General features: G+C 31.2%; 1 protein-coding gene and 1 long non-coding RNA gene across 2 annotated transcripts in view; both read left to right on the top strand.

The window, feature by feature from the left end:
* Positions 1-12,741, top strand: part of LOC121125564 (uncharacterized) — a 204,991-nt gene that overhangs the window by 101,356 nt on the left and 90,894 nt on the right. The window contains exon 2 of the mRNA XM_040720759.2: positions 1,955-2,178. Within this exon, the coding sequence (XP_040576693.1) occupies positions 1,976-2,178 (203 nt within the window). The 5' untranslated portion in view covers positions 1,955-1,975. The remainder of the gene's footprint in view (positions 1-1,954; positions 2,179-12,741) is intronic.
* LOC139906514 (uncharacterized) lies at positions 9,121-10,816 on the top strand. Its single transcript, XR_011782090.1, has 2 exons — positions 9,121-10,524; positions 10,587-10,816. It is a non-coding gene; the product is annotated as an uncharacterized lncRNA (long non-coding RNA).

Consider the following 12,741-nt stretch of genomic DNA (forward strand, 5'->3'; position numbering starts at 1 on the left):
TGATCAGGTTTAAAATTGTTTGGATTTATCTAATCAACACTAGATATATACTAAATTGATGTGGTATCCTGTATAAGTTTACCCGCACGTCATTCTTTCTCTTCCTATCTCGAAATTGAAGACAGCGACAGAGGATAATTGAAATTCAATTATCGCAACCTTTTAATACTTAGGAAATAAGTTTGGTATGTGAAGCGTAGGTACGCGAAGAGAAGAGAAGATTTATTGACGATGAAGAGTAGAAGAAACTCGGATAATAGTGAATTCAATGCCTAAATAAAGTATTATTACCCATAGTTTACAGTTTATAATCATGGTCCTTATTCAAACTTAATTATTTATTACCTAATAATAAGTCTTAATGTTATATTATATTAATTATCATTTGATTTTGTGATGATTTTATCAATAATAATTATTGGAATGAGTTTATTGTTAGGATTATACAATCATACAAACAACTTTTACTGTATATTTATATACCTAACAACTATACAATAATAGCAAATGAGCAATTACTAAAAAATAAAAATAATGTACTTTTAATAAGGTAATTTAAATTACGTTTCTTATTTAAAAGGTATGAACAAATCAAATTTTATGATATTGACGCTTAGTTTACAATCTATAATTATATCCCCTGTTCAAACATACTTATTTTTTTGTTACCTATATGAAGTTGTTTTATAATTTTATCGATCACGATTTTTCGAATAAGTTTATACGTTTTACTCGGAACAACTGTCATTTCTGACGATTGGGTAGCCTATCCCAACCTTAAGAATGGGGTAGATATGTCACACTTTACTGCTGTGCATAAGTATGATTTTGTGGATCCATTGACTGGAGCTCATACTCAGACGATTGAGTCTTTGTGGAGTTATTTCAAGGTTATGTTCAGAGGGTTAGGAGTAATGAATTCCTCTAGATAACTTTTTCAGAAATATTTCAACTAGTATATGTGTAGGAAGTGGCTCAAGGATATTAGTCCTCTACCATTACGCCACAAAAAAAGTGTTCTAGGGATGCAGTACTCACCTTAAGCTTCTGACTAAAAAATTGTATGTTATAATGCAAAATGATGTATATCAACATAAAATGAGGCTCACAAAGCACCTATAACTAAAAAAATGATCTGTTTAAAGAAAAAAATTAAGTTTAGTGATTAAAAAAGAAAAAACAGTTGTTGCGTGTGTTCTTTCTTCTTTTAAATAATACAGAAGGTCTTTGTAGCAGTAGTTAATTTTCTCCAACCAAGAGCTGATATTAGTAAATACTTTAATTTAGTAATGCCATATGTCTCACTCCCGCCTTTTCTTCGCACTCTCACAAAAATCTCATCTCTACCTATAAGTAACCTAATAACAAATGAGTATTTTCTTATATCTCCTGGCATGAATTAATTTTGAATCTTTCACAACTATATAAAAATATTAAATAAATTACTTAATATTTACTAGGTCCCTAGGAAATGATAAATTTTGTCGAGTATCTACTATTTTTCTCAGTATACCGCTACTATAGTGGTATCCGAGTACTAAAGAGTTTAAAACGGTACTATACTAAATTGCCATTGGAAGTGCTTTTTCAGCACCATTACGTCATAAAGAAATTGGTCAGTCGATGACGTAATCTTCCAAATTTATGAGCCATAAAATTAGACTTTTTCAAAACAAAGTAGGATTAAATATTGTTTTTTATAATGTCATCAAATTTCTGAACTACTTCTCTCATCTAGCCGAAACAAAAGCCTTGCAGTCGCCATTGTAGGTGCAAGTGAATTGCATTTTTATTTTTTATTATTAGTCAAATAAGTTTTGAAATAGGGATATTGATTTTGGTAGCGAAACCGGTACAAAAATATTGCTATCGTGATAAAATGAGTATTTACATATTTTTTCATATTATTTTGGTGTATACTTTTCAGTAATTTTATGTTTTTTTATAATTTCAGAGATAAACATTGATTATAAATATGGCAAGACAATCGGAGCATAATTCAATAGAACTCTCTAAAAGTGTCGTCGTCAGAGTGGAAAATAATGAATCCATTTCTTCAGAAATCATTTATGACCGAAGTGTTAAGAATAATACTAGATTAAATCGATACTCTAGTACATCCTTTACTCACAATGATAAAAATCGATTTCTTCAATCATTTAGAGGAAAAGAATCAAGGTTTGAATCATTTTATTTGTTTTTACGTTACATACTAATGGTTGCACTATAGGGCGTTCCTTTTTTATTTATAAGTTATTATTTAATAACAGTAGTACCCACCTTTGATCAGAATTATTAAATGTAGTCGAACAGACAAACTTTGCTCATTAAATATAGAAGATCCCACAAGATACACAAGAAATCTTTTTTGTTACCCCCCGTTTTTCATAAACACACTCACACGTAGTTACTCAATATATACTCTGCTTAAGAATGAACGAATAATAATAACATCTAGAGAAAAAAAATTAATATGACGTTACAACTAGTGAGTCAGAGAGTACTTTCGTCTCTAGAGTGCTATCTGGCTGAGCTTTAGCTACATACAGTCAATGCTACATGCTTAACATGATTGTTATTTCTTGGGTCAAAAATGACTCGATAAAGATAAATTTTGCTTTATATGAATCTATAGCAGAGGTTGTGTGATTCATTTATATACTAATATCCTTTCACAAAATGGAGTAACTTTGAAGCTTGTGCAGTCTTCAGTACCAATATATCATAGCCAGAAAGAAATTTTCATTGAAAATAGCTTTTAATTAAAGCTTTTTCCCAAACCAACGAATCAAATGGTTACTTAAAGCATCATACAACCAGTTATATCAATCAGATCCCGTAGCTTTTTGAGTCTGTGTAAAGTAATATAATATTACAATCTCGCAAACTCTCTAATAAATCAATGCAAATTTTTATCAATATTAAAACTTTTCTGCTTGATACGGAATGTGATTTACGTTTATTTCCTTCAACTTGATATTAAGTGTATTAAATTTCCGTTTCTTCCCTTTAAATACTAAGACAAGTGCTTCTATGAATTTTTAAGACACTCTAACATTAAAATGGATACTTCAAGAATAAAAAACTTTTCTCTTGGTAGTTGTTACATATGATAATGTACAAAGTCCGGTTAAATTAGTGAAACATATTTTGGAACTCAAAATAACTCTTTTCATAGACATCCAATAAGTTTGTTATGCAACAATAAGAGATGATTTCAGCTCTAATCTCAATTTGTCAAAAGTAATGGTCGATAATGAGTTTTTGATCTTTTTTGTTTAATTAAGCGATATAGTATATATATTTTTAAACCTAATTTTTTTTAAGATGCTGTCTTTTTATAAATATTAACTATTAAATTTTAGAACAACAATTAATAATTAAGCAAAATAACTGGAAGAACTACACTATAACAATATCAATAAACATTTTAGTTTAAAATTAGACGTCCAGAGAAGGACCATTTTTTCCATTCTCTTCTCACTCTAAAACTTCCCTTTTCTTGAAGAAGTACTTTTTTTTATAATTTTGGTGGATCATGTCCACTAGGGTGCCACAAGACGTATATCGTAATTTTTTCCCCTCATAATGTTTTTTATTTCTTTTCAACCTCAGGTACTCAAATATAAAAAAAAATATATATAGGTTAAGATTTAAATATCTTTATTTTAACTCAGTAAAAATGATCATTCATTCATACGAAAATAAACGGAAAAAAAGAATACAAGATATTATGATGAATAGTTAATATCTAAACAAGTCGAACTCCTACACTATTCCCCCTAGACGACAAAGTTAGTAAAGAGATCGTCTAGTTAGTAATACACAATAAAATGCATCATAAAAACATTGATAAATAAACAAATAGATAACTCTTCAGTTGTAGATCTTGTGCATTTTATAGTTGGAGACGCTGGAAGGATACTTGGAACTCCAAATACAGGTCTATCTACCAAGACACTGTCAGTTCTTGATCCAAAGTTCAATTTATGGTAACAATCATACCTCTCAATCACCTTAAACGGGCCCAAGAAATTTGGAGAAAGATACTCTTTTATGGGTTTATTTTTATGTGTTTGCTAATGGCTCCATTATTGAAGTGTCTCGGAGAAACGTGTGTTATTTTCTACGTTGTTTTAAAGAAACTTTCGACGTCGAGGTTGCAGGAAGTTAAGGTGGACGTATTAAAGAAATTAAAGACCATGGATCCTGAGCAGCGTTTGAGTAATTGAAAATGTGACTATTTAGAACCTTGTTCTATTGGGACTGAGTTCCTCAATCCCATACAACTATAGGTAGTGCATTGATCCAGTCTTCTTTTTCTTCCAGCATTCGTGCTACTAGCACGGTCTTAAATGAGCTGTGGAAACGTTGTATGAGTCCGTTGGACTCTAGATGATACGACGTTGTGTTCTTGCTTGCAATTCCGTGTCTCCTGCAAACACCTATCTTGTGAACTGTTTTCTTCGGTCAGACACAATGGTTTCTGGAACTTCAAACCTCGAAATACAACCACTCAAAAAATTATTGACTATTGTCTTGGAAGTTATATCTGGAATAGGTATCACTTCGGCCCATCTTGTGAAACAATCCATAGTAGTTAGGGCATAGTGCTGTCCCTGACTTAGTAGGAATGGGCCGATTATGTCTACGTGAATAAAGGAAAGTCTTTCAGATGGAGGATCCATGGACTCCGAAGAGACAAGGAAAATTTTCGATGTACAAAAACACATTTGAAATTCCTCGTAGAATGGAATCAATGAGGCTCTGAAATGTCTCAGCAGCATTTTTAAGACAAAAATGCATCCTCAGATATTTATATTAACCAAATTGTGTAATTACAGTTTTATTTATAATTAATATTCATGATTATTTGGTTATACGTTCTATGTAAATCCATTTGAGTAAAAACTGTCATACTTTTTAGATTAGCCACCAAATCTCTTCGATTTTGGGAGAGGATACCGATCAAGGTCCGGCATCCTATGTAATTTACGATATTCGCCGAACATTCTCCAGCTTCCTTTGGTTTTTGGAACGACATGAATAGTGGAAGGAAAATTAGAAGAAGACGATCATAGGATTCCTTTTTACAACAATTCTTTGATTTCGTCTCGAACAAAATTTAACTTCTCACCATCTAACTTTTGTGATTTGGAAAAGTAAGAAGGACCTTTCGTCTCGATATGGTGTTCAACTCCGTGAGCGGGATAAGTTTCAATGAAACTTTTGTTATCAAAGACATCGGAGACGCTGGAAGGATACATGGAACTCCAAATGCAGGTGGAAGTCTATCCATCGAGACATTGTCAATTCTTGATCCAAAGTCCAATTTATAGTAACAATCGTGCCTCTCAATCACCATATCTAAGCCCTCTATAACAGGTGCCGAAGCTTAAAGTCAATTCGATGACTTGATCGTAGGGTAGACTGGAAAATTTACATTCAAATTAAGATGACACGGAAAGTCATAAAGTTACTTTAACTTATTTGACAATTAGTATATAGATGTATGTCTGTTGTTGTCTAAAACTTTGGTTTGTCTAATTTGAAGTATCTCCAAGTAATTCTATAAAACGTGCTTTAATTTTCTCTGGTCTACCCTACTTTATATAAAGTTGAGTCTATCTTTCAGAATTAATAAGCAATTAGACTCTATTTAATATATTTGAACTATTTTTACTTAATAACACAATAAATTAATGTTATTGAATATAACATTTGTTCCTCATCCGATTTAATTAAAACTTGTTTTTTCATATTTAAGTAGCTTTGATCAAATAGAAAATAATTGTGTGGCGATATACATTTTAGAAAAATTACTTTTGATTTTATGGACATATTAATTAAGAAATAAGTTCGAGTGAAGTCTCAAAAGTAAAGTCCACTATAATACGACTCCAAGTCAAGTCGCGAGTTTTTGGTTACGTGAGTTAGTGACTCTTATTAAAATTTTAACCTATAAAACCTATAAAATCTTGTCGATCTGAAAATGAATTCTAGTCGAGTTACGAGTCTTTCATATTGAGTCCTTGTCAAATCTGAAATTTATTTTTTCTAGTCCAAGTAGAGTCTTCCTCGAGTTCGAAGTCCCAATTTAATAATAGCTAACAACAACCCTTGTCGAAATCTCCAATTATAATTAGTGACTTTTAATTATAATTAATTGAGGACCAAATAAACTGAATATTTTTTTCACTTCACTTCTATATAGTGCAACTATAGAAAACAGCACGCACTTTCAATAGTGTTGCGTCGTCAACGCTACCTCGTGTCACCTCTCCTCTTCATAGCTGCTCTTAACGAATTTACAGAAACAATTCAATGTAACTACAGGGGGTTTGGATTAATTTTTGTACACCAGATGCAAAGCATCTACCTTAATCTCCTTGATATTACTTTAATGGTTGAGTCAAACTCAGAAAAACAAATAAAAAAGAGGATTGAAATTATATTAAAGTGTTCGGATATTTTTGAGGTCAGAAGTTGTCTCACAATAAATATGAAGAAGACTTCCATTCTTCCAATGAAAAAATCTTCATCAAATAAAAGAAGGCTTTATCAATTACAGCGGATACATAAACTCCAAAAATAAAATTTAGATTTGTTATAGATGAAGATATCAGTCGTTGGAGAAAATGACTAACACATGCTATTATAATATTGTACTAATAGATTTATTATGCGTAACTCTGGATATATACAATAAATATTATTAAGTATTAATTGTATTTATACAAATTTAATTAATGAGTTTCGATATAACTGATACTACAAGTATTATACCAGGTGCCTAATTTCTTAGAATTGCTCCTTTCTATTTATTAATCATTATTTGTCTACGAAAACTTATCCAAAAAAACCATCCTCAGAAAGTTTGTAAACATAATTATAATATTAATATAAAATTGTTTGCTTGATTCTAAGGGAATAGTATCAGCATATTTAAAAAAATACTAAATAAGAATTTTACGACAATAAAATTAACATTCAATTAATCCAGACAAAATTGTGGTTGATGAACAGTGAATGGATAATGATTTAATTAATTAATGAAAAGAATAGGTATACATTAGCATTAAGTAATATAGATATAAACAAGGTTAATAGAAATACAAGATTATACCATAACGCTTGTACGACTGATGTTTGACTTCCACCACACTTTCAATATTGACGTAATAGTAGATGAGTGGTTGCGTGTTTTGTCAAAATCTGTTTTTCTTTCCCAGCAGTCGGTACAACACATTAAATTGAAAATTCTAACAATATTAATGTCATAGATTATAAGTGATAATAGATTATCCGCCTGTCTTGCCCAACAGTCGGTACAATATATCAGATTGAAAATTCTAGCAAGCCCGATTACATGATGGTCTAACCTTGTATTTCTATTAACCTTCGATATAAATTATATTAGTAACTACTAATAAGAAAATGAATACCAAGTAGTTCTTCTAAAATACACACGCTCGTTTATAGCGTTCAAATCCTGTAGTAAAAGAGATCTTTGGCAGAAGCGTTGCACTTCAAGTTCTATATAATTATAGTTGATAATATTGTAGAGAAAAACGTGTGCAAGGAGGAGGGGGAAAAAAAGACATATGGTATCATTATTTAAAATACTGATGTGATTATCATCTGTCTGCTTTATTATGATTTTTGAGGGTATAACGAATGTATTTATTAGCAAAATGTTTAATCAAGATATACTACGTATAATTGACTTCGACGTTTTTTATCCGTTACAGTAGATTTGAAAACGTCACACTCCATGAAATTGTAATTCATTATGAACCTTATTCTCAGAATAATAGCAAATGAAACGACAAAGTAGAGTATTTGAAATATATTTGAAGCTCAAAGTTTAAAAAAGAAGGGTTTAATTAAATATAATCTAGATACTAAAAAATAAACCATTAAACATTTAAGTTAAATATACAAAATTAAACAATTAAAATCATATAACTATTAATAATAATAAATTATAAATACAGAATATTGAAATAATAGATTGATCCAGATAATTTTTTCTTGTTTTAACATCGGAATTCAGTTAAATATGTCATAACTTTAGGTTGCAATACACAAGCGAGACGTGGAGTTTAATTAAAAAGATAATCACCCCTCTTCTTCATGTGGAAGTTGCTATATACAATTGTGCACAGGATAGATATATCTCTACCGATGAGATCTAACTAATTATTAATAATAAAGTAAATGTCAAAATCATAAAATTAGACAATAAATATACTAATAAAAAAATGTTATAAATAAATTCATCGTAAAGATTTAGAGCAAAAGCTAATTATGTAGTAATGTCCGGCGATATTACTCCCTATTAAGAGCATCAAAAAAGATTTTCCCCGTTATTTAGGTATGCTTATATAACAACATACTATTATCATGATGGATATACACAATTGCTAATTATAATGCAACACCCAATGTAACTACCCTCGTTGTTTGAATACTTACTGTGAGATAGTACAAAATTCAGAGTTCCATTTCGATATTCGTAAATACTTTTTACTGATAACTTGATCGTCATTTGGTGTGGACGACTCAAAACATTTTTATATGTATTTCTATAAATGACATCAGTACCAACATCCTCCATTAATTTAATGATGGTTCCTCGGGAAGGGATATGTTTACCCTTGTATTTCTCCATAAATTTTTTGAACGTAGATGATTAGCAATGGATAAGGTTATATTACATGCAATAAGCATCGTTGTGAGATCAAAGTTAAAGTCTGACTTGATGTATTCATCGTCAAATTGATTTTATAGATGAATATCCATACTCTTGTTATGAGATGAGGATAATGAGTGGCGTGTAATTCTAGACAGGGGACTAAAGGCACATTTATATCAACAAATCCGACAAACCATCTGTTTCTCATCCGGTAAGTATTTTCCAAATTCCTGGGCCTCCATTTTCATAAATCCAGACAGAAGGCGACGTCATTTTGGGGATTTTATTCAGTTCTCTATCGACTATCACCATCTCATATTATATTAATATTGAATAATAAAGGCGGGAATGATAACGTTCATGATTGATAGAAGAAGATGTATATTATTTAATCAATGATGCCATAAGTAACCTTATATATAATATCATGCCGAAGAAAACGTGCCTTTTTTCATGGGGTTCTAACAACGGAGGTACAGATGTGTGGAATCATAATTTGGAAAATAAAAGTATGTTTTTGCAGTTTCTCGTGCCATCTCGTTCTTTATGGCAAGTAATCCGCCATTCAAAAACTTCCCATCACATAAAAAGATTAAAATTCTTCAATAAACACAAGAATCAAGGAGACGAAGGAGAACTAAACAGGTCATCATTCAATTTGGACGTAGCAAAGTTATTTGTGTCGTGTAACATCCCATTAAATGTTCTGGATCATCCCAATTTCTCCAAGTTTATTTAAAAATATACTGGAAAACTTCTCTAGGTCGATGGGTCGTTAACAACTTGGTTGGGGAAGTATGTCAAGGACTTTTGAATAGAATAAAATAAGAGGTGGAAGAAAAAAGATATTTTCGTTGCACTAGATGAGACAAGGGATCCTCAAGGGAGGTCAATGATTCCAATTTTGATTAGTCCTTTGGACAGACATTTCTGTGGAAGACCTTACCTTATTGACTTGATTGATATTGTGATTGCAAATGCATACAATGTAAATAACATTGTCATAAGCTCAGTTTATAAGTTATTGGGAGAAGATTTTGTCCCGTGTAGACTTAAAGTTTTCATCACTGATGCCGCCTCGTATTGTCTCAAAGCAGGAGAAGATCTTCGAAAAAAAAAATTCCCGGAATTGATTCACATTAAATGTATTGCTCATGGATTACATAGAGTTGCAGATATGGTTCAACAAAAGTTTCCTCGAACGAACGAACTTATTTACAATGTGAAGAAGATGTTTTTGAATTCTGGAAGAAGAAAGAGAGTATTTACTACTTTGTACGAAATTCCCCTCCCTCCATCACCAATTATAACAAGATAGTGAACTTGATTAAAAGCAGTGGAGTACTACTACCGTTACTTTGACGTCTTCAGAGAATATTTAAACAGCCGTGATAAAGATTTGACAGCAACCAGAAGAGCACAAGAAGTAATTAATAATGATTCCTTAAGAGAAGAAGTCGTATTTATACAGGAAAATTTTCGTCAAATACCTTTGGCAATAACTGCGCCTGAGGAAAGATTGCCTCTTCTTACCAGCCTAACCATAGTAGAAAGTCTGACTTAAGATTTGAAGGAAAAACCATTCAAGACCAAGTTAAAAGAAGTGCTTCAAAAGAATCCTGGCTACACAAAACTAAAGCAACTCTCAACAAGTGAAAACCTTGTATACAAATATACTCCAATGGTCAATTGTGATGCTGAGAGAGTCTTTAATATGATGAATGCCATCAATGCGAAAAGGATGTCCAAACTAACTAGTAAGAAATTGAGGGAATTATTGATCACCAAATGGAATTAATGTTCTCTTATCATTTAAGTGTCAACGCGTAAATATTAACAATATTTTTTGAATAATTTGTTACTTTATTGCCTCATTTCTATTCTTTAGATTTCTTGCCAAAGTTATCTATTCATCCTTTGGTGGTCACTAAAAAGTTATAAGTACACTTCCTGTAATGATGGGTTTGATGTTCTCTAACTTACAATATATTTTGTCTTACTTAAATTTACAGAATATAATATACATTTATAAAGTTATTTATAGGGAAGTTATATATTAATACTATACAACAATCTCTCTTCCTTCATGTGTAAATAAATAAATAATTTAAGTTAAAAATATATTCTAAATGATACTCTTTTAATTGGGTTGGAATCGATATTTACTTTGAATTCTTGACCCAGCGACAGATACAATGGCATCACTCTCATATTAGCTATTATATTTTTGAAGCAATTTCCATGGACATTCAATGCATCGATGAGTATTTTATTCAGTTCAGATTTTTGAATGGAGTTGAAGATCAAATTAGAGTTTTCTTTTAGACACCTGCATACTCTTGCATAGTGGCCTCCCTTATCTCATCTTGTGCATTCGATGCTTATTGCAAGCAAACTTTCCTATTCTTATGAGGAAATTGGAAACCACACTGTCTACACAATCTATCTTACCTCTTGTTCCACGATCTCCTACAGCTTTGACTTCTTCGATATATATTGAATCCACATGACGGTATTTGCGTTAACACCCTTTGATACTAAATCATTTAGACTATTTTGATTATTCTTTACCGTTTCTACTATTCTCCATTAATATCTCCTTCACATATTTTATTTGCATCATGAACTAATCTTAATTGTGCTTCTCTATAATGCCGGACTCTGGTCAATTTGTTAGACGTCATCCTTGAATGTTCTTTCAAATAGAAGTTATATACTTGTATCTCAGGTATAACGATGATTAGATCCGCCTTGTATATGGATATTCGTAACCAAAGTTTTATATTGTCAAAATTAATATTTAATACTATTTGTATCATACAGTAAATTATAACAAACATTAAGATTCTTTATTGTTTCCTTCATCATATTGAAGAATCTTTTTTTTAAATCCAAATAGATGCTAAATTCACAAGAATTTGTTTAAATCAATGGGCTTCCTACCATTGAAGACATCAAACCAGGAATCTAATGTTTTAATAAACTCAGCTTGTGACTTCTTTGCTGGAAAAAGATATTCAAATGCTGTGGCTGTTGTATGGCTTAACAATTGCGTGGCCAAAAAACACGCTCTCTTTGACTACCACAGCATTCCAGATGGATGTCCTTGATCTTGTGTGCGATTTTTAGCTCTTGACAATCTCTTCAAAGCACATCATGAAAGACGTGAACCTTCTTGGATGTGTCCGATGAATTCCAAAAATACAGAGAATCCTCAGAGATTCCTAATGTGTTACGCAGTCTCACATTTGATGGATCCATATTGGAGACAATAGCAACTACACAAATTCCTCTTGTTTCTATTTATTTTATGATATTGAATAGATTTTCAATAGACATGGCAGTGTCAAAATCAAAGTAAACAGGAATTCCACGTCCAGTCCACGTATCATTGCAACTTGAATCTTCTTGTTTTGCCAAAGACTTGATAATAGGAAGGAGAGTAATCGTAACTTCTTTTTAAATTCATTTCATCAAAAGACAGTACTCCAAGATGTTTAAATTGAAAATTCTGGAAGAGAAAACAATTTAAAATATTTCCTGTTAAATATTTATGCCAATACTGCAAATGCAATGTAATTACATATGCGCTTACCCTTCATTTTTTCCCCTAAAATATCTAAGAGTTTATGCTGAATTAAAATTTTTAAATCCATTTTCTCAAAGTTGATAAAGGAGAGGAAATTTCTTCTGTAGATAATATGTATTTCCTCCAGCCATTGACCTCAAAATCAGCGAACTTTAAATGTCTTATTCAGTCCAATTTTTTAGCCTTGCATTCAAATGTTTGTTCGTTAACACATTGACCTGGCTTTAAGAAATCGCTGTTGTAACTTATATTTTAAGGCTTGTGACCCCTGTCTCTTCGATACCTTCTGGTACAGATTTTTCTTTTTCTAACTATTTTTTAAGCCTACTCATTTTCAAAAGTAATTTTTTCTTCTCTTTTCTCCAATTAAGATATTCTCCTCTTCAATATTAGTCTGAACTAACACAGTTTTGTATATTTTTTCTGATGAATGTTCAACGTCCATAGCACCAGG

Source organism: Lepeophtheirus salmonis, chromosome 10, assembly GCF_016086655.4.
Source record: "Lepeophtheirus salmonis chromosome 10, UVic_Lsal_1.4, whole genome shotgun sequence".
NCBI classification, from domain to species: domain Eukaryota; kingdom Metazoa; phylum Arthropoda; class Copepoda; order Siphonostomatoida; family Caligidae; genus Lepeophtheirus; species Lepeophtheirus salmonis.